This window comes from Gymnogyps californianus, chromosome 1 (assembly GCF_018139145.2).
Source record: "Gymnogyps californianus isolate 813 chromosome 1, ASM1813914v2, whole genome shotgun sequence".
Taxonomy (NCBI): Eukaryota; Metazoa; Chordata; class Aves; order Accipitriformes; family Cathartidae; genus Gymnogyps; species Gymnogyps californianus.
This window is the reverse complement of record NC_059471.1, coordinates 119,573,870-119,592,373: the sequence shown is the minus strand read 5'-3', so window position 1 is coordinate 119,592,373 and position 18,504 is coordinate 119,573,870. Positions and strand designations below refer to the sequence as shown.

The 18,504-nt window shown below is 37.7% G+C and overlaps 1 protein-coding gene across 1 annotated transcript in view; it reads right to left on the bottom strand.

Annotated features, from left to right (window-relative positions):
• PROS1 (protein S) overlaps positions 1 to 18,504 on the bottom strand; it is a 34,973-nt gene that overhangs the window by 12,928 nt on the left and 3,541 nt on the right. Inside the window, exons 2-9 of the mRNA XM_050912320.1 lie at positions 17,128 to 17,285; positions 16,047 to 16,071; positions 15,629 to 15,715; positions 11,907 to 12,029; positions 11,625 to 11,747; positions 9,606 to 9,731; positions 2,648 to 2,769; positions 9 to 127 (exon numbers count right to left, since the gene is read on the bottom strand). Of these exons, the coding sequence (XP_050768277.1) occupies positions 9 to 127; positions 2,648 to 2,769; positions 9,606 to 9,731; positions 11,625 to 11,747; positions 11,907 to 12,029; positions 15,629 to 15,715; positions 16,047 to 16,071; positions 17,128 to 17,285 (883 nt within the window). The remainder of the gene's footprint in view (positions 1 to 8; positions 128 to 2,647; positions 2,770 to 9,605; positions 9,732 to 11,624; positions 11,748 to 11,906; positions 12,030 to 15,628; positions 15,716 to 16,046; positions 16,072 to 17,127; positions 17,286 to 18,504) is intronic.

The window sequence follows — 18,504 nt, the reverse complement described above, 5'->3', positions numbered from 1 at the left end:
ATGCTTACCTCGTGACATTTGGCAATTTAAACTTTAAGTACAGAACAGGAATTCCTATAAATTGCTCTGCCAGGTAAAGCAGTTCATAATTCTTTTCAAGGTTCAGTGGGATACACGCAGTAACAGACTGAAAATGGTAGAGAATAAAAAAAAAAAAAGCTGTAAATGCATTGTGATAGGTCATGAAGCAACCCCTATTGTTCGCTGTTAGCCTTTTTTTTTTTCTTTTTTTTTTTTTAAAGCAATGGCTTACCTTTGTTTGGGTTTTTTCTTTTTTTAAACTTGAATACCTATGTACAAATGAAGCAGTGTGGTTTTGTTTTTGCTTGAGTTGTCCATTATTTAAGCTGTTGGAGGATAATTCAAGTTGAAACATAGTTCTGGTGGATTGCAACTTTAAATATTTAGTAATTGAATCAAGAATTCAAATCTTCCATCAGGCACTTTTCTTTCACCAGGGACCTGTGACACCCACCTACTAGGGTCCTGCCAGGCTCCATTATTAAAGTTGTCTGGAATCTAAACCTGATCAGGTGCTAGAAGGGAATGGGGCCAGAGCTGTGTCTTAAGATGTAATTACAAAAAAAAAAAAAAAAAAAAAAAATCACCTTTTATTTTCTTATCAATATTGATGTACAACTACTCATAGCTGAACAATCTCTAGTACTACTAGAATCATTTGCCTAGAATAAAAAGTAACAATTTACAAGTGGATTAAGTAACAGATTAATAGAAAATGTTTCTATCTGGCTGTTCCTTGAATGTATTTGTCCTGTTTGAGGTCTGGAAAGGAATGTTGACAAAATCAACAACACAATTCCTGCTGGAATAGCAGTGAATTAATATTTCTGAGAACTGTTAGGGAGGATATGAAGGTCTTAAGACTACATTCTCAGGGAAACTGTAAAAGAAGTTCTAAGTATTTGTGGCAACTGGAAGGCCTACAACAGTATGTAAAACTGGGATTAATCCTAAAGCTCTAGCCAAAGTCAATGTGAGTAATCACAGTCAGCCAACTGCAGCTGCAATGAGAGGGGAAAAAAATGGTGCCTATTCTTTCAGGTATTCATGTACCTGAAGTTTTATACAAGACGTTTATATCCAGGAATAATGTCTATTTTATGAGTGGTGCAAGTTTAAACTAGTAAAACATTCAGTAAACAAGTGTCAGGTATCCACTCTAAGGCATTGTTGACTTTTTTGTCTTCTGAAACTGTGATGTTATAATTCAAGTAATATCTACAGTTTTGTTTTAAAAGTAAAGCACTCAGATTTCCTTTAGGTACAGGGAACTAGGCTCTGTATGTGGAGAGAGGTGGGAAGACTCTTCCAGAATGTGGTTTAGAGCACCTGTCTCATTGACTAGGAGGAGCCTAAAAGTCTCTTTGATCTGAAGTTATCCCTCAAAACACCCCTTGAATATCTTCTGTATGATGGCAGTATAGTAGTCCTACAGAAGAGAATGATCAAGAATAGGTGTGAAGGGCTTTTCTGTTCTCAAGACATGCTGTACTTCGGTAAAAGTTAACAATGCGGTTCCCAAACTGTGTCTTCTGTATTCACGGTGCAGAAGTTTCACTAAATGTATAGGTGTTCCTCCTGAATTTTATGGCTACTTCATTTTATGTCTGCTAGTGTCACTAGTCTTTGGACTGCATATATTTTCAGCTGATTAAACTGGGTTTTTTTTTCAATTAAAAGGCCTGAAACTAACTTCCAGATAGAGAGTTAATCACTTTTGAACAACAGTATTGAAAATAACATGTAATGAGGCTAGAAGATGCTCTTCCTGTTTCATGAATAAATAAAATGAAATATAATGACAAGTGTTGTTCAGATATTAAATTTCAGAAAGTACAAACAAGATCTAATATATAAATGCTAGAACTTGTGTCGGACCATGTTCCTTCAGTTTAAGCCCAATTTTGTTACACTGTTAAAGGTGTGGTTTTGTTGGCAGTTATCTGAGCTCACTTAGCATAATAAGTCTCAGCCTGCCTGAACCTTTCAAAGTACACAGAGAACCACTCACAAGAAAATCCTTGAACTGGGATTCTCCAGAGTTTCAAACTTTCTGCTACTAAGAAGTGTAAATTTTCAAACTGAGCAAGAACAGCTGATGTTGGCTGTGAGATGTTCTTCAGTTGGCAAGTATTACTAAATGCTTTTTCTTCAGCTATGACAGATGAGACCTGTGGAAAACAATCCAGTTTTTTCAACCCAAACAGGCAAAACATAGAGCAATTCTGACAGAGTGAGCGAAAACTTTTGTGTAGTCTACAGAAAACCTGGGAACATATGGACAAATGGAGTATTCTGGCTCTGAGTAAGCTGAACCGGAATTATTTGTTTGATAGGAGAAAGCTGGGGCTTATTTTGGAAGCAGCAGGGAATCAAGATGAATGGCTAAGACAAGCTTCTCTTGACAGGATTCCTGTAAATGAGCATGCATGAACTGAATGGCATCCAAATCCCTACCAGTCTGCTTTGTGAGCCAAACCACAGCTCAGAGTCCCCAGCACTTTCTCAGCAATTTTGAATCAGTTGTCAAATAGCTTCCTATTTTCCTTAATCTAACTTACCCTGTCATCAAGAAATATCCAACTTTATGATTTTCCGCATGGAATTTTACATAGTGCAGTTTTACCTCACAATTCTTCATGTCCTTAGAGAGCTTGAATCCTTTCTTGCCATCACAATAGCACCTGTAACTTCCTGGAGAGTTTACACAGAGTTGAGCACAAATATTTTCAGCACATTCATCAATATCTAGGAGAAACGAAAGCATAAAGATTTATTCAGATTATTCATGGCACAGACTGAAAACTAACACAATAAATGAATGGAATAATGGACAAGATGGGTTCTCTGGCATAAAATGAATCCAATAGGTGACTGCTGCTAAGCTAAACTAATGCTAATGGATGTCTCCTATGTAAAATTTACAATCCAGAATTACCTGCTGGGTGTATAAGACCTAGTAATCTGATAGAGACCTTGTGTGCAGAGCTGGGGAAAATTGGTCTGATTTGTGAGGAAGTAAGAAGCTGAGCTGTAAGGTGGCTGAATTAGTGAAAGAGACCTCAGTAAATCCCTACCATTTATGGTAGAAATGCCATTCTGAGTCAGATCTCTTCCTTTCCCTATAAGATGTCATGAGAACTTAGAGTATTAAGAGTATATATGGCAAGTATGTGGAGAAAGGACGTGCTTTATTCACATAAAACCAAGATAATCTCAGGGCAAAATACCTTTTAAAATAACATACAATAATCTCATGAATAACTAAGTTTCAGACAGTATCTGTTTGTGGAGACTAATGTGATCTGAGCTGTGATCTGAGCTGTGAATAAGCTAAACCAACTAAAGGAACTTCATTTTCTATTTAGTAGGCTGTACACAACAAATAATTTAGAAATGAAAGGCTGTGTAAAAGGCCAATGTAACTGTTACATTTCTAATATAGAAACAAACAAAATCTCTCCTGGATAAACGACTCTATTGAGGGTGATTTTTGGGCCTCAGATTAAAGAAACTGCAATACTTGTTTTGAAACAAATGGCCCTTCTAGTGGGAATAAACAATTTTGTACCAGTGAATGCATTTAAAAAAATCTGGTTTATACTATGCTAGGGTTTTTTTAAGATTAAAATACTTTTTTCTGTTGCTTGGGGGAGGAGAGAGGAAAAGAAAAAAAAAAAGGAAAAAAAAACCAACCAAAAACTTACTGGAGAAACTGTTACTTTGTAGTGAGCATGCATAATCTCCTTCCAAAACAGGATACTATGTTTAACAGTTTGTGGATGCTATTCTGATTTCTACCTCTCTGCAGTTAATGATCATGGGCAAGCTGCTTTACAGCCAAGTGCTAGCAGTTTCTACATTACTTAAATGGCCAACTGTTCATTAATAGGTTGAGGAAACTGGTCTCATGTTTGGCTGAAGAGTTTCCTATTATTAAAATGTCTTCTCTTCCTCACCTTTGCCATGAGCCATCACTGCAAGGGGTCTGTGCTCAGGCTTACACTCCCTCGTATGTGATCTTATCAGAAGGAAATGCTGTACTGCTCTGTATTGCAGCTAATACAGCCAGAACTAAAGTTCTGCTCAAGATCTAGTCAAATGCTGTGTCAGTTTTCCTGCTGACATCGCAATCTGACATGTGGCTGTGTAAGCTACAGGATTCAAATACGGTCTTCTGCTGGTGTTTGTGTAATTTCTACCTCCTTCTGCTCATCTCCCATTCTACCTTCTGATCTTCAGAAGCTGGATGGCCCTTTATATAGGCTGGTCTATGTGATACCAACTTTCATGTTCACTCTCTGCGTGAACTACTGAGGACTCTTCCGAGTCACTTCTATCAGCTCCAGAATGACTGCTTACTTCTGCTCTGCCAAGCTGAGAACCACCTCCTGTTGTGTAGCAGGCTGATGGAATACAACAGTGAGGTTTTCCTCCCTCTCTTTTTGGAAAGAGTTTCAATGCCATTTTGAGCTAGCTTAACAAGTTTAAGAATGATTGCACTGCATGCTAGAAGCCTATCAAGTCTCTTGGGCGTTCTGCTGAGAGGCATAGGATGCAATACAGAATCCGTAGTATATTCAAGCTGTGCAGAATTCAACATGGTGTTAGCACTCTACAGCCAGTTCCACCACGTCCTTGCTTCCATTTCACCAGAAGAGCTCTCTCCCCAGGAAGGGGGTGAGGGATGGGAAAAGAAACAAGGTTCTTAATGGGAGTTCTCTGCATTACTATCATGGTACTTCTATAAACAGTGAGCTCAAACCAACTGCTCTGTATACAATTCCACTGTCTGTCCCAGGAGGGTTCTCTGCGGGTACACTGGGTTATAAGGACACATGGAAGACCTCAAGCCTTTGACCAGCAAGTGTTGCCAGCGTGTTTTCCTGTTCTGGGGAAAAGATTTGATTCCTATTGGAAGACAGTTCCTAAAATATAAGTGGAGAGTTGATGACTGTGGCTTTTTGGATTGTTCAAGTTCTAACTGGTCTTAGGTTCATAGCTGCAGAAAAGGTTATATAGGAGATTCTTCTGCTTCTCTCTGCTCTTTCAAGTGCTTCATCCATCCAAAATGTCAGCTGAGTAAAAGGAATTTTTAATATAGAAATACAGTGCTGGATGTTTCTTCAAGTTGATCGGACAGTTTGCAGAGGTTTTCTGTGTTGCATCCTCATAACTTGAATTAGTTTTAAATAATGAGCATATAAATTAAATTGTGACTGTCTGAAATTACAGTCGCTTCAGAGGTGAATGTTTGCTAGTGTTAAGAGTTTTATCTTTGCTCAGATTTGAGAAAGCTGTCCTATTAAAAAGTGTTACTCTGCATGTATATATGTATGCACACATGTGCAGACTCCTGCAACTGTAAATCACCAACCAGCTACTCGTGGTTTAATTCCTATTTCATTCATTTTGGCCTCTGTCACCTATAGTACTTCATAGGGGAGTGAGATACAAGGCTGGGTTGCAATATCTAAGTGTTTGTTGTGGAGTCTTATTCAAACTTCTTTCCATATGCTTCGGAGATAATGCTTGCACATTAGTCACATGGCAGGATTTGGTCAGTTGTTAAGAAATATTTTGCTGATGCATATTTGTAACTGATTGACCCCTTCATTTCCTCCAGCTACAACTAGATTACCTCTTACTCTTTTGTTTGGCGTGTGTACTCCTTTCCACTTAGAAATCATTAAACTGTTTATGGTCTTGATGGGGGAGCTGCCTAACGCAGTAGATCGCAAGCTCAGCTTGGTAAAAGGTGTTCTGCTGTGAAAGTCACTTCCTAATAATTTCTGGTGACTGGCAATCTGATGTCTATTTAAAACTAAGACTACAAGATGATATGTTACAACGTAAAGCTGCTTTTGTCACTTGTTTTTGCATCCTAGCTAAGATGCAAATGAGGCAATGACAAAATCCAAAACATAGCCTAGCCATACTGTGCAATGAGCGAGAACACTTTGTGTCCTTTCCTATCCTGCCTGTTTTGGGGCGGAGGGGGGGAATCATTCTGGTTATGATAATTTTGGGATCTGAAAAGGCCAAGAAATCCACCTAGGCCTAAGCACAGAGAGAAGAAAAAAAAACCAACCCCCCCCCCCCCCCCCAACCCTATAGCCCGCTTCACTGTGGAGATGTAAAAGGAAATAAAAAAATTTAACACCTCCCAAGAGGAACTGGAGAGGAGAGACTCCGAGAAGCACCTCTTTTCCCATGCCCTTCCCAGAGGAGCATAACTCTGTGTAGACACTTTAGAGGCATTGTTCTCTGTGAAAGATCCTGTACCCCTTCCAGTACTTGAACACCTAGCAGTACAAAAGTAAAACTACAAGCACTGGTTAACCAGTAGCACTAGAGTAAATCTGAGTGCTGAATTCTCTGAAAGCAGCAGTTAATTTTGAGCATGTTCCTCAGGCCCCGGGCCCTCAGAGACTTACGCAGTTATTATGAAAGCTTATCGCACAGTTTGACAGATGAATTTCTGTCATTAAATCAATTACTCAGAGACTTGCACCAGTCTTGCAGGGGTGTAAATTTCCATTACCCAAAATCAACCTGCTGCTCAAGAGTAAGGTCCCCCTCCAGAGTGTAGTATAGCAGCAGAGGGACAGGCAAGCTTCTTGGCTAGGTATGAAGTCTCCTTCCTCAGCAGATGTTCTGGAATCCCTGATCAGTCCAAATGGCAGGATCTCCCTGTGCGGAGCTAATTGTCCTGCTACAGAAATGCTGACATGCACAGGCTGGAGGGGAACAAGGTTTTTGGAGGTTTGTTTTAATCATTTATGCTATAACTATACTGCTTATTTTTCTTCCAAGTTGTAGTCAGCATTTTTGCATGTTTGTTTGAGCTATTTCAAAGGCTTCCCACAGATCTGTCCAAATGTCAGTCCTACATCATAAAACAGTCAGCAGAAGCTAAAACTCATGAGTCTGAGCAGCATCCCGGGTTTATACAGCTGCTTTCAGTGGAAGGCTAAAATAGCTTGCTTTGGATAAGTTGCTAAGATATGATAAAATCAGCCACAAAGGAGCTGCATACCATGTCCTAGAAGGGAGCTACTCTCTATAACGCTAGGGAAATATGGTGATTTCCCCAGAGCATGGATGTGGGTAGGCAGGGTTTTGTGTGTGTTAAATAATTCATGTGGGAAGGGGAAACCCTGATTCCTTGTCTCAAATTTTCAGACTATGTGCTAGGGAGGGACTAATACCTGAAATACACACCTGACATACTCCGTGCTGTTTCACTAACTGGTTCAGTCACTTCTTAATAGAAGTTCCCCCTTCAGAGAAGGAAGAAGAATGTGGGGAAAGACATGCCAAAACTTAGGTCATTCTTTAAAATATGGGTTCAGCTTGGTTTGTCTCCTCGATACTGACTGCAAGACAGACCCCTCTGGCACAATAAGCATACTTACTCATTCCCACTACCCCTTTTTTTGGCAAGGTGTTTGAAATTGCAAAGGTGGTGAGAAGAAGATAATCAAATTCTGTATCTAAAATTGTATGGCTTCTATCAAAGACTGGACTGTACAGGATATCTTCCACTGATAGTGTCTCCCAAAAGGTGGGGATGAAGAACTGTAGCAACATTCTCCTAGGAATGGGTGAGGAAAAAAAACCAAACCCTCTTCTATTCTGCTCTAATTGTATCTGTCATCATACAGATAGTTGTGCATAAATGTACATAAATTTGATTTTTCTAATAAGCATAATTGAATTTGGCCACCTACATGCAACATGACAATGAAAAGCTAAAGTCATTTAGTATTTCTGTAAAGCTACATTCCTGTCAGTCTGCACAATCCTGTCCTTTGACAGGATTTGGTGACTCATTTAACATGGTTACAACAAGGTCTGAAAGCTTAGCAGCATAATCCTCCTTCTAGGAAGGTAAGACTTCGCTCGTTTTAATGTCCTCATCTGGCAACCTTCTGGAATCTATGTTTCAGAAGAAAAACAATACTTAAATTTAATTTGATGCAACCCATGTATCTGCAGAAAGCACTAAGAGGAGCAAGAATTAGATTAATTACTGTGAAGTTTTTCTCATTTCAGTGCACACAGGGACACAAAATTGTCAGTAACGTTTTAATCCCATAGTAACTGGACAAAGAGCAGACATCTGAACGCATAATCGTTACCACTGTGCAAAGCTTTGTCACGAGAAAGCTGCATGAAAAGACGTGAAGTTAAAGATTCATAGCCAGCAAGAAGCTACTTTTGTGTCCTTTTGAGCAATAACATAAAGGCAGCATTTGAAATAAAAATCAGTCACTGATGTATTTTTCTTAAACTGGCAATGTAGAAAATTCCTCTTCATAGTAAAACTCTAAGAGCTTATATATCTCTTCTACAACTGAAGTTTAATTTCTGATGTGTGTACTAAACAAACTTTAACAAGTAGAGAGAAATAAAATATGTTCTAGGACAATTATGCAAATACTTTCAATACTTGAAGAAGTCATTTTATGATGGCCCGTGTATGAGTGGCTTCTTGCTGCTTTACTGCTAGCTATCAGTACTTTTCAACTTTGCTATAATTGTTACAGAACTTTGTTTTGAAATTCTTTCTTCCAGATTTTCATTTCAGAATAGAATACTCCTGAGGAAAGATTCTTTTGGTGCAGCTCCTTTTTCATGGCGCCTTTTCTGGATATTTAAGAACGTCTTTATTTTAAATGTGAGATCTTTATAAAAAATCTTTTATACAACTGCCATGCTGTCATTTCCAGCCTAGAATGGAGATCAGTTCACTCTAACGCTGTTATTTTCCAGCATAACTAGATACCCCGAGGAAGGATTAGATGAATGTTATTTTAAATGGAATTCAATGACCCCAGTGAAAAGCTCTTTCCAATATCTGAGATCTAAGGACATATAAAGGACAGAGACTGAGCCCCTGGCCATGAGGGCTAACTAAGCACCTAAACAGCCTATCAGATGGATAAAGACAAGCTTTTTAGGGTTTTGAGATGACTTGATTAAGCACAGTTTTCATTTCTGGCAATTATCTCTTTATAAATCTTCCTAACTGTCTTGTCCCGTTTGGAATTGCCAAATAAGTACTTTTAATTGCTTTTGCTCTAGCTTGTCTTGAGTTAGGGATATATATTAAACTGATTGACATCAAATATTCCATCCTTATAACTGTAATGATGCTTAAAAACAAGGTACAAGACACTCTAGTAATGTCCAGATCCTCAATACATTGCTCCAAGTTATCTGAAAGAAACATGCTAGCTGGTTTGAGAGCTTGGACAGAAAGTCCTCTCTACAGTGGGACAGGAGAGCTCCCATGAACTAAGAAAGTTATCTGGCATACAGCAGGACACGGGAGTATACTGTAAAACCCTCCAACATCTGGGAGTAAGTCATTGCAACTGTATACGCTACATGTAATATAGCCTGACTGAACCTCTGAAAGAACAAACAACTGAGTTATATTGTAATAAACAATATGAAGATTAATAAATACACTACTAGATGAGATGCTGGAGTTTGGTGTAGCAGTGGATTAAAAAAAAAAAAGGGGGGGGGGGATAAAAGAAAGAGAAAGTCGGGCCAGGGGGGGAAAGACCTACCTTCACAGTTCTTGGAAGTTGAATTATATGTGTAGCCTTCCGCACATTCACATTCATATTTCCCCAGGGTATTTTTACAGATGGCTGTCCCACAGATGTTTGGATGTAACACACATTCATTTATATCTAGAAATACAAACAAGTTCTTAAAAACAAGTCACTCTCTCACATACCATTTTTCCTAACCTTATCCAAAACTGTGCAAACTGAGTGAGGCTGGCAAACTGGCTCTTTCTTGCTAGGCCTACCATGCTTTCGTAACAGGCTATAGCCATAAAGATTTCCAGAGGTCTCTAAAAGGCACTTCTGCATGCCTTCAGTGAAAAACAAATTCTCTGACTGCCTACCTTTCTCATTCTCTCATGTGTTCTGTGGATAACAGGAAAAGAGATGCATGTCCAGGAAGGCAGAGAAAGAAACAGGCTGCAGATTTCCTATAAACTAAACCAGACTGCATAATAAAATCCTATCTTAGAAAAAGACATCCAGAAAGACAAGAGATAATCCTATCAGAGTTTCTTACATGCTACAATCAATTCATGTCACAATTGTCTTTTAATTGGCTATGCTGACAGGTGTTCAAGTCCCTCACTGTCTCTCCATCCCTCAAATCATTTTAGTGTCTATCTTCTGTGTTGTTTCCAATTTTTCAATGTCATTTTCAAAATGCAGATGTGACAACTGGATACAGTGCATAGTATCAATCTTACTAAATGTCTCGTAGACAGAAAAGTACCAGATCCCTGGTAGTACTTGAATTCCCACTTGTATGTGCACAGATCATTCTAGTTTTCTCTGTGGTTTTGTAATAGTTGTGGAAATGGTGCTGCACAGGGAGAACAGATTCTGCCACCGGCTTCCACCACTCCCAAAACATTTTTTAAGTTAAAGCTGTCCTGAATTCGGCCTACTTTTCTATAGTTACTGTGTGTACTCCAAATTCCTAGGGGTATAATTTTGTAGTTGGATGTAACGGAACACTTGAATCCAGGGTATCAAATGACCAAACTAGTACTCTAGGTACTAAGGTATATTAGTGTATTTTTATCTTTGATTATTTTTTTAATCAACTTTTCCAGTATCTTTCCAAGAATTACAGAGATTCTAACCAATTTATCTGCTTGCCCTTTTTGACAAAACAGCAATCTTCTGTTCTTCTGGAATTTCTTTGGAAATTGTTCATTCACAAAAATATAGAGGCTAAAGGAAGTGACAGCAGGAGGTGGCCCTCAAGTCTGGCCTCTTAAATTATTTGACATTATCCAAAACTGTTGTCGTAGTTCAGCAATAAAATATGACATTAAAATGGAATTAGCTTGTATTTTTTTCTAACTATGCAGTAAGAATTACTAATTATGTCAATACATAGTCTTTATCCGGAATGGAATGAAGCATGTAGGTCATGGCCAATAATAACAGACACAAGCATGTACAGAAAAAAGTTATGATGGGCAAATAAAAGACAAATCTTTCTCTCCATTAAGAGCATTTTCAGATTCATTAATAGTTTCTTCTCCAATGAACTTCAAACTCCCAGAAGAGCAGCATTACTAATTAGGAGTGATTCAGCCTAAAGCAGTGTTTACCAGACAGGATTTCCATGGTAACAATATTAGTTGGTTGCACCACTCTAGATTCTTGTTTCAGCATGCTTAAAGGGTATGTGAAACTAATTAGTGACCAAAACAAGCTTTACGGAGCTCTAGTAATGAAGCAGAATCTAATCTATAGCCTTTCTCTTTTTTCTTTTTTCTTTTTTTTTTTTTTCCTGAATTGGTTTCAACCCACCTCAGTTCCTTGATCTGCTTCACTATACAGTTGCCCAAATGTTTGCAGTGGTGTAAGGCTGCAGGTGGAATGAGTAGCCAAGTTGAAGCAGGACTGCATCTTTCAGAGGCAATGCAAGCTTCTGCTGACTTAGAGCATTTATGGAACTACTGGACTAAATTCCTTCCTCTCTCTAGTCAACAGGCAATGTACTGTCATGTAATGATGTTCTCCTTAAGTCTCACTTCCTACCTCCGCAATCCCATTTATTTGAATGCATGAAGTAGCCATCTTCACATAAACAACGGTAGCTTCCAGGTAAATTAGAACAGCGTTGGCTACAACCTCCATTTAAGTCTTCACATTCATTTATATCTAGAAGGAAAACAAAAGAAAAATCTCTGCTGAGGCGAAGGCATTCATTGATCAACTGTGTGGGGGTAGGTATACTTAAAGATCTGATACTATTCAATAATAGTAGAACTATAATTGTGCTCCTGAGAACTAACTTCATAATGAAATTAGAGACTATACCTTCTTCACATTTCTCTCCTTGCCATCCCGGTTTACAGACACATGTATATTTGGCTTGTCCATCTATGCAATCCTTATATCCATCTTTATTGCACGGCAGAGGGCTACACTGGTTTGAAATTTCTGTGGGATGGAAAACATTGGAAATACTTGTTATTTGGGGTTATTCTTCCTCAAGGATCAGTTTAGTCTTTCTTCCTCTCTTCCCACGGGTACCTTTCATCATATTACCACAAATTTCACTAGAAATACCAAAGTTTCAAGAATACCAAGAATTCAACATTACAGAGATCAGTTTCTCTGTTCAAGGAGGGTCACATTTACAGAGAAACTAACACCTCAGGTTGCCTTGGCTGTCCAGGTCCTGTGGGTAGACTGGATACATCAGTGTCTAATACTGTCACCTTTTACAAATATTAACTTTGATCACAAACAAATCTGCATCATAAAGAGCGACTGAAGACACTTTATACATGCTAGCAAGATCTCAGAAAGCAAGGCTCAAAATACATGGATTGGGGCAGAGAACACAGAATTCACTGCCTTTTTTTCTCTAACCAAAATACATAAAAGTTCTTTTAACTTTTCCCACCATTTTGATAATTTTACATCAGCATACCACATAAGGCATCATTCTATTTGTGTCTCCTGAATATGCTAGTAGCTTTTTGGATTATTCTTCTGCAGGCCTCCAAACATTACAAATACATTGTTTCTACTTTAAAGTTATGTTCTTGTAAAGCTCTGGAATGTCATTCTGATGCATGCTTTTAAAAAAAGTAGTCTCCTAAAAAACAGATAGCAGAATGAAAGAAGAAAGGACTTAGTGATGCTAGGATTCAAAAAAGTGGAATGAAAGGCAAGTGTTCCCGACGACTGAAACTTGCTACAATTCTGTACATAAGCCCTCACTGGATTTCTTAAATGTTTCTTACTTCACTCAAAAAACCTAAAGAAATGAGCCCCACAGAATTGTAAGTTTAGCCTTCTGTGACTAAGAAAGCTTAACAAAATCTGTGTTAGTGTATTTGTCAATTAAATCTACTTCTAATTAAAATCTGCTGCAAGTAAATCCAAAAGCCCAGAGGCCAGCCAAGCTCCAAAACTATAGAGCACTTCTAGAATAGCTGCTGCATGTCATGTAATATTCACAGTGCAGATCAAAGGACTCCAGTTGCAGACGAAGACTGACAGAAGAAATTGCACAGAAGAAATAAAAGGAATGGGGTTTATGTATGGATCCTTCACAGCAATTTCCAAATGTAAGTTCTAGAACTCCCTACGATTTTTTCTTTTTTGATTATTTACTGCTTTTGTAGGTCCAGGAACAAGTGTGTGAACTAAGCTTGGTATGAGCAAAGCATTTCATAAGTGATAGATGTGGAAGGTACCCTCAGAGTCTGCAACTGGGGAACAAACTTGACTGTAAATGTTTCTGAGCAAAAGGCAGTGATGGCTTGTGAGAGTCTGAACTGAGAGAAGATGGATTGGGTTCGCAGTGTGAAACATGAGTAGATGGAATGAGGTGAATTAAGGGATATAAAGGGCAAGAAAACTGAGGAAACCAATGAATGAAAAAAGGAGAACTGGTGAAATACACTAGAGGAAGCAGACAAGATAGGATGGATAGGACTGGATGGACACAGAGGTTATGTCCACAGATGAATGATTAAGATGCCACTGCAGGAACAGTAATGTAGCAGCCATTTGTTCTGAAAGTGGGCCTGGTGTTCCTCTTTTCCCAATTCAGGGTGCCTTCTGACCTACTACTCAGCAACGCTTTTTGATAAACGTTTGCGACAACAACTAAATGTCAGAAGACATACTCAGCTTGCAATAGAAAGGGTAGGTGGCAAGAAACGTATTGTGGTACCTGTATCCTCTGCCACTCAGAGGCTTTGGTATCCATGAGATGTGTCATGGTGAGCTGGACAGATGTAAATGCAGGGATTTTTAAGTGTTTATTTTCAAAAGCAATTAAGTATGCAGATTTACGGGATACAGATGTTTAGGGACTTAAAGATGCAGCTTAGGTACCTGCTTGGATTAGAAAAGTATGAAAAAGGGTCTTCTATTCCTGTGAAAATTTTCCCTTTCCTTCCTAGATGGGGATTAAAAAGTCAATATATTCACAAATTTTTGTAATTGTTTATCCAGAAATGTGTGTCTTTAAAATGTGTGTTCATTTGTGTTCTGAAATAAGTCATTTGGACAAATCTGAAAACAATGAAATTATTTTTCAATTCTGTTTGCATTGTTATTTTTATTCCTTGACTTTTTTCAGCTTGAGATTCAAAGTAGTTACTGTATTATTATAAACTAATTCTTATAATTATTTATTTCTCATTAGGAAAATTGGATTTTTCATTTTGACAATATCAAACCAATTTGGATCGATAAATTCAGAAAGACAAAACTTTTAAAATTAAAAAAAAAATTGTTGATATCAGTATCACAAAATCTTTGTCTTAATGAAAACACATTTTAAAAAAATGTTACATAGTTTCAATGGGAATTTTAAATTCCACTTTCTCAGCAGTAGTTCCCTTCCAGAAATGAGCACAGATTTTGTTGAACATTTAAGCCTTAGAAACACTTGAAAACTTTATGCCTATGTACTTCACTTCTCCTTTATCCTGGTGACTGACCAATCGTAACAGTTTATTTAATTTGATTTTATAACATGAACCCAAATGGAGAAATACAATGACTATCAACTAAACTAGTTGTTTTCACTGGGTAATACAGAAACACTGCACATTCACACAACTCTGCTAAATCTTTTCCTCCCAGGACCTCTAATGAGAGTGAGAAAGAGTGATATGAATGGGACTACATTTTAGTTTGTGACAGCAGTCACGTTGGCCAAGTGATCTGGAAAATATGTTCATCCACGACCATGTGCAGTGTAATTATTAAGGGGTTTTTTGCCTTCCATTGCTTTCAATAACAAAAAGTGTCAGATGGTTAAGGATAAGTATCCCTATTCAAACTAACTGAAAGCTTCTTTGATGTAACCAAGCTGTAAAAGTTTAAGAGATTGAGACACGTTTCAGCTGTGACAAGTAGGGAATGTGGTACAGATTGCTTCCTATGAATTTACTAGAAAAAACACAATTCACACTGGACTTACAAATGTATAGGCGTAAAAAATAAAATGTTTGAGCAACATCACAAGTTTCATGCTTTGTGACCTTCTTGTGTCTGGAGTCAATGACTATGTCTTCCAGCTAGTATTTGAATTTTTCAGCTGGTAATGTTACCCACTTCATGAAGAGCTACAGTGTGGGCCAAAGAGTGGTAGAAAGGAGAATTAACCAGATGGTCTCTTCCCTTAACTGACAGAACAGGACTTGCTAGATGCAGAGTCAGGCATAACTATTAAAGATGTGGCAGAGTACAGAGGACATACTAGGGAACATCGGTGGGTTGGTGTAGGACACTTCTATGTTTCCAGAAGAACTCTGCCTTCCATTTTGCAGTTAATTATGTTTCTTTTCCAGCATGCTTTATAAAGTTAAAAACAGTCACTTACATCGCTTCCTCTGAAAATGCTCCATCTCACCTAATACTTTGTCAAATTCTGTTTTAGATTATTGAGTTTGCCTGAGTTAAATGGAGATTTCTCTCTTTTTCTGCCAATGTGAACTGCTTTCTAGCCATGTACATGTGTGTTCTTAGATCCGAGTGCATTAGATAAAGTATCTAACAGCAGCACTTACCATTGACACAAGCCCTCAGGTTAGCTGGAGAATCTGGAGTAACTGCAGTAACTCTGAAGATCCCTGCTCGATGGGAGGCAAGGCAGCCTGCAAATGCAAACCCACACAATCTGCTTATGATACAAACACTCATTTAGACTGAAATTACAACAGGTTATGCATGGCATCTTCAAAGAGTCTGTTCTCACACCTTGAATTAGAAAACTTGTCTGGGCATATTAAGGACAGCTGATCACAGACCAATCTTCTGAGTGCCTCTGCTAGGATCTAAGCACACAGAACTGCCTAGGAGCTACTATACATTATAATTAGCATGGAAATCATTCAAGAGCTATGGGCAGAATAACTAAATTAGTATTATCCAAATAAGAAGACCAGTGAATGATGTACTAGAGTTGTTCAGGTTTTTTGTACTTACTTAAATATTTGGGATAAAAATACTCCTGCAGAAAGAAAAGAAAAATAAAAAGTAAGAAAAATTTAAGGTAGATAGAATTACAGCAAAATATATCACTGAATATGTTCTAAAATATATTGGTATTATAACTACAAAATAAGAAAAAGTCACTTTGACTCAGAATATAGACCAAGTTTTCTATATCACTATTGTTTAGGCTAAGACAACAGATTATTTATTAAACACAAGACTCAGCTGAGAGATTAAGGTATTGCACTGAATTGGACACTTTCAAAGTGAAGGCAATGAAAATTAATTGGATGTCAAAATGACTTTGAAAATTTTCTCTTTAAATGGGAGGATCTTGCCTGATGTTATTGGATGCAGAGCAGCCTCCCTTATTTCCCTTTTTCACCCTAAAATAAACAAAAAACCCTGGAATAGGTTGAACATCTCACATGCAATTCATTTCAAATAAAGTGAAAAGTGTTACTGAAACAGAAATTGTTAACAACAACTGACTATTGGTTACTGAAACTAAACTTAACAATCAGTATATCCAAATACATGCAATGTTACCAAAGAAAGAACATGGAACTGACATAGTCTGCAAAACAAGAACTCATTTTAACCACATATATTTTGTAATAAACCTTTTATAGTACAAAGTTGAATAAAATATACCTAATACTAAATAATGTGCAGTGGGAATGAACTGAGGAACAGAGTTCTCCCCACTAGGAAAAAAGCTTGCAGTAATATGTCCAATCCCTTCATTAAAAGGGCTGCACTGCCATGCATCCTCTGTGTAAAATTTTAATTGAAGCCAACAGAGTTTCCCCACATGGAATGCTTGCAGACAACTATGGTCTAAAACTGGTGATCCGTACTGGAAATTAAAATAATATCTACTCAACTATTCTCTTTGCTTATACAGTCTTCATTATTAATTGCGCAGGTTTTATACACAAAAGAATTTCAAACCAGTTCTTGGTCTGCCTGGTGGGGTTCTTACAGCTTTGCAGCGTGAATTCTATGTACTTCTAGCTTTCCCTCTGCAAAGAACTACTATCTACCTCGTAGATATTCATCAGATACTCACAGTTTCAGGATTATTTTCAAAGATTTCCCTGGCTTCTTCCTTATTGCATAATTCTTCAATGCACTCTCTTTCTAGATGTCCCTTCTTACTTTCTTCCATAAAAGAATTTGCTCGACGTTTCCTCACCAGGAACTGAGAGGCATACTGCTGGGATAAAACTTTGTAGAAACAAAGGAGCTCTGTTGTTATTTATTTATTTTTTAATAGCTGAAAAACACTGTAAGCACTGAACAAATATGAGACTCTAACACAAAAATCTGAATTAAATGCTTAGTCAGGAGTTGCTGTTTCCTATCATTTTGGAAAATGTGGGCAAGAAATCCTATGATTCTGTTTTCTGTATGTGGGGTAGCTGTTTCTGACCAAAAAAATCCTGAGTCACCAAAAAAAAGTTTGTGCAATGCTATGCCTGAGGCATAATTTAAATGTCATATTCAGGACAAGATTTTTTTTTTAGCTGTGGATATTACAAAGTGAGATATGTGACCAACACATGGAAAAAAGCTGTGAAGCCTTTTATATTACCTGTTTCAGTGATCTAGGAGTAAATATTCTGATCCTATTTAACTTACGTGAGACCAAAAATGTGGCTTATAAAATCAGGCTATCTGTTATACGTAATTAACATAAATGTTATTTTATTTTTCAGAACTGTAAAGAACAGGACAAAGTAAAAGGTGAGAATGATATCCTGAGAAATATCAAGGCAGACAACATACAAATACATTCACATTTTACCAAGATAAAATACAATCCTAGCTAACTTTTACATTTCAGATCCATCATGTTATGTGTCATTACTTAATTTTCACGTGTCTTGTTATTGTCATTTTATTGACTTTTACAGAAATGGTGAACAAAGAAGTGAGTTGAGAAATTATATTAAAAATGAAAGATGTCTGTTTGCTTCGATGTTCTCTGTAGAGCACACAACACTACAGGAACAGCAACTAAATTAGACTGCCTCGTCAGTTTAATTTTTGGACATACCTTATGATTAAGAGAAAAATGGATGAGCACAATTGGAAAAAGTCCAGCTGACAGGGTTAAAGAGCATGTCTGACATGTTAACTACAGAGCACCACACTTCTACACCTGCCCTTCTTTTATCAGCCTTTGCACAACTTAAACCTCTCAGACTAGCACAACTGTGTGAGGGTCATGACACCTGCAGTGCAAACCAGATATGGTGTACACACATATTCATCACTAGTCTATAAAGAAGATCAATTCAAGCAGATATAGTCAATTCAGTACTGTTTATGAGCATGTAATACCTCAAACCCAGAACACCTTTATGAGACATGCCAGCAGCCAAGTGTCAGAGAACAGCCTCCCAATGTCTGTGCACTAACAGGAAAGAAAAAACTTAGATGG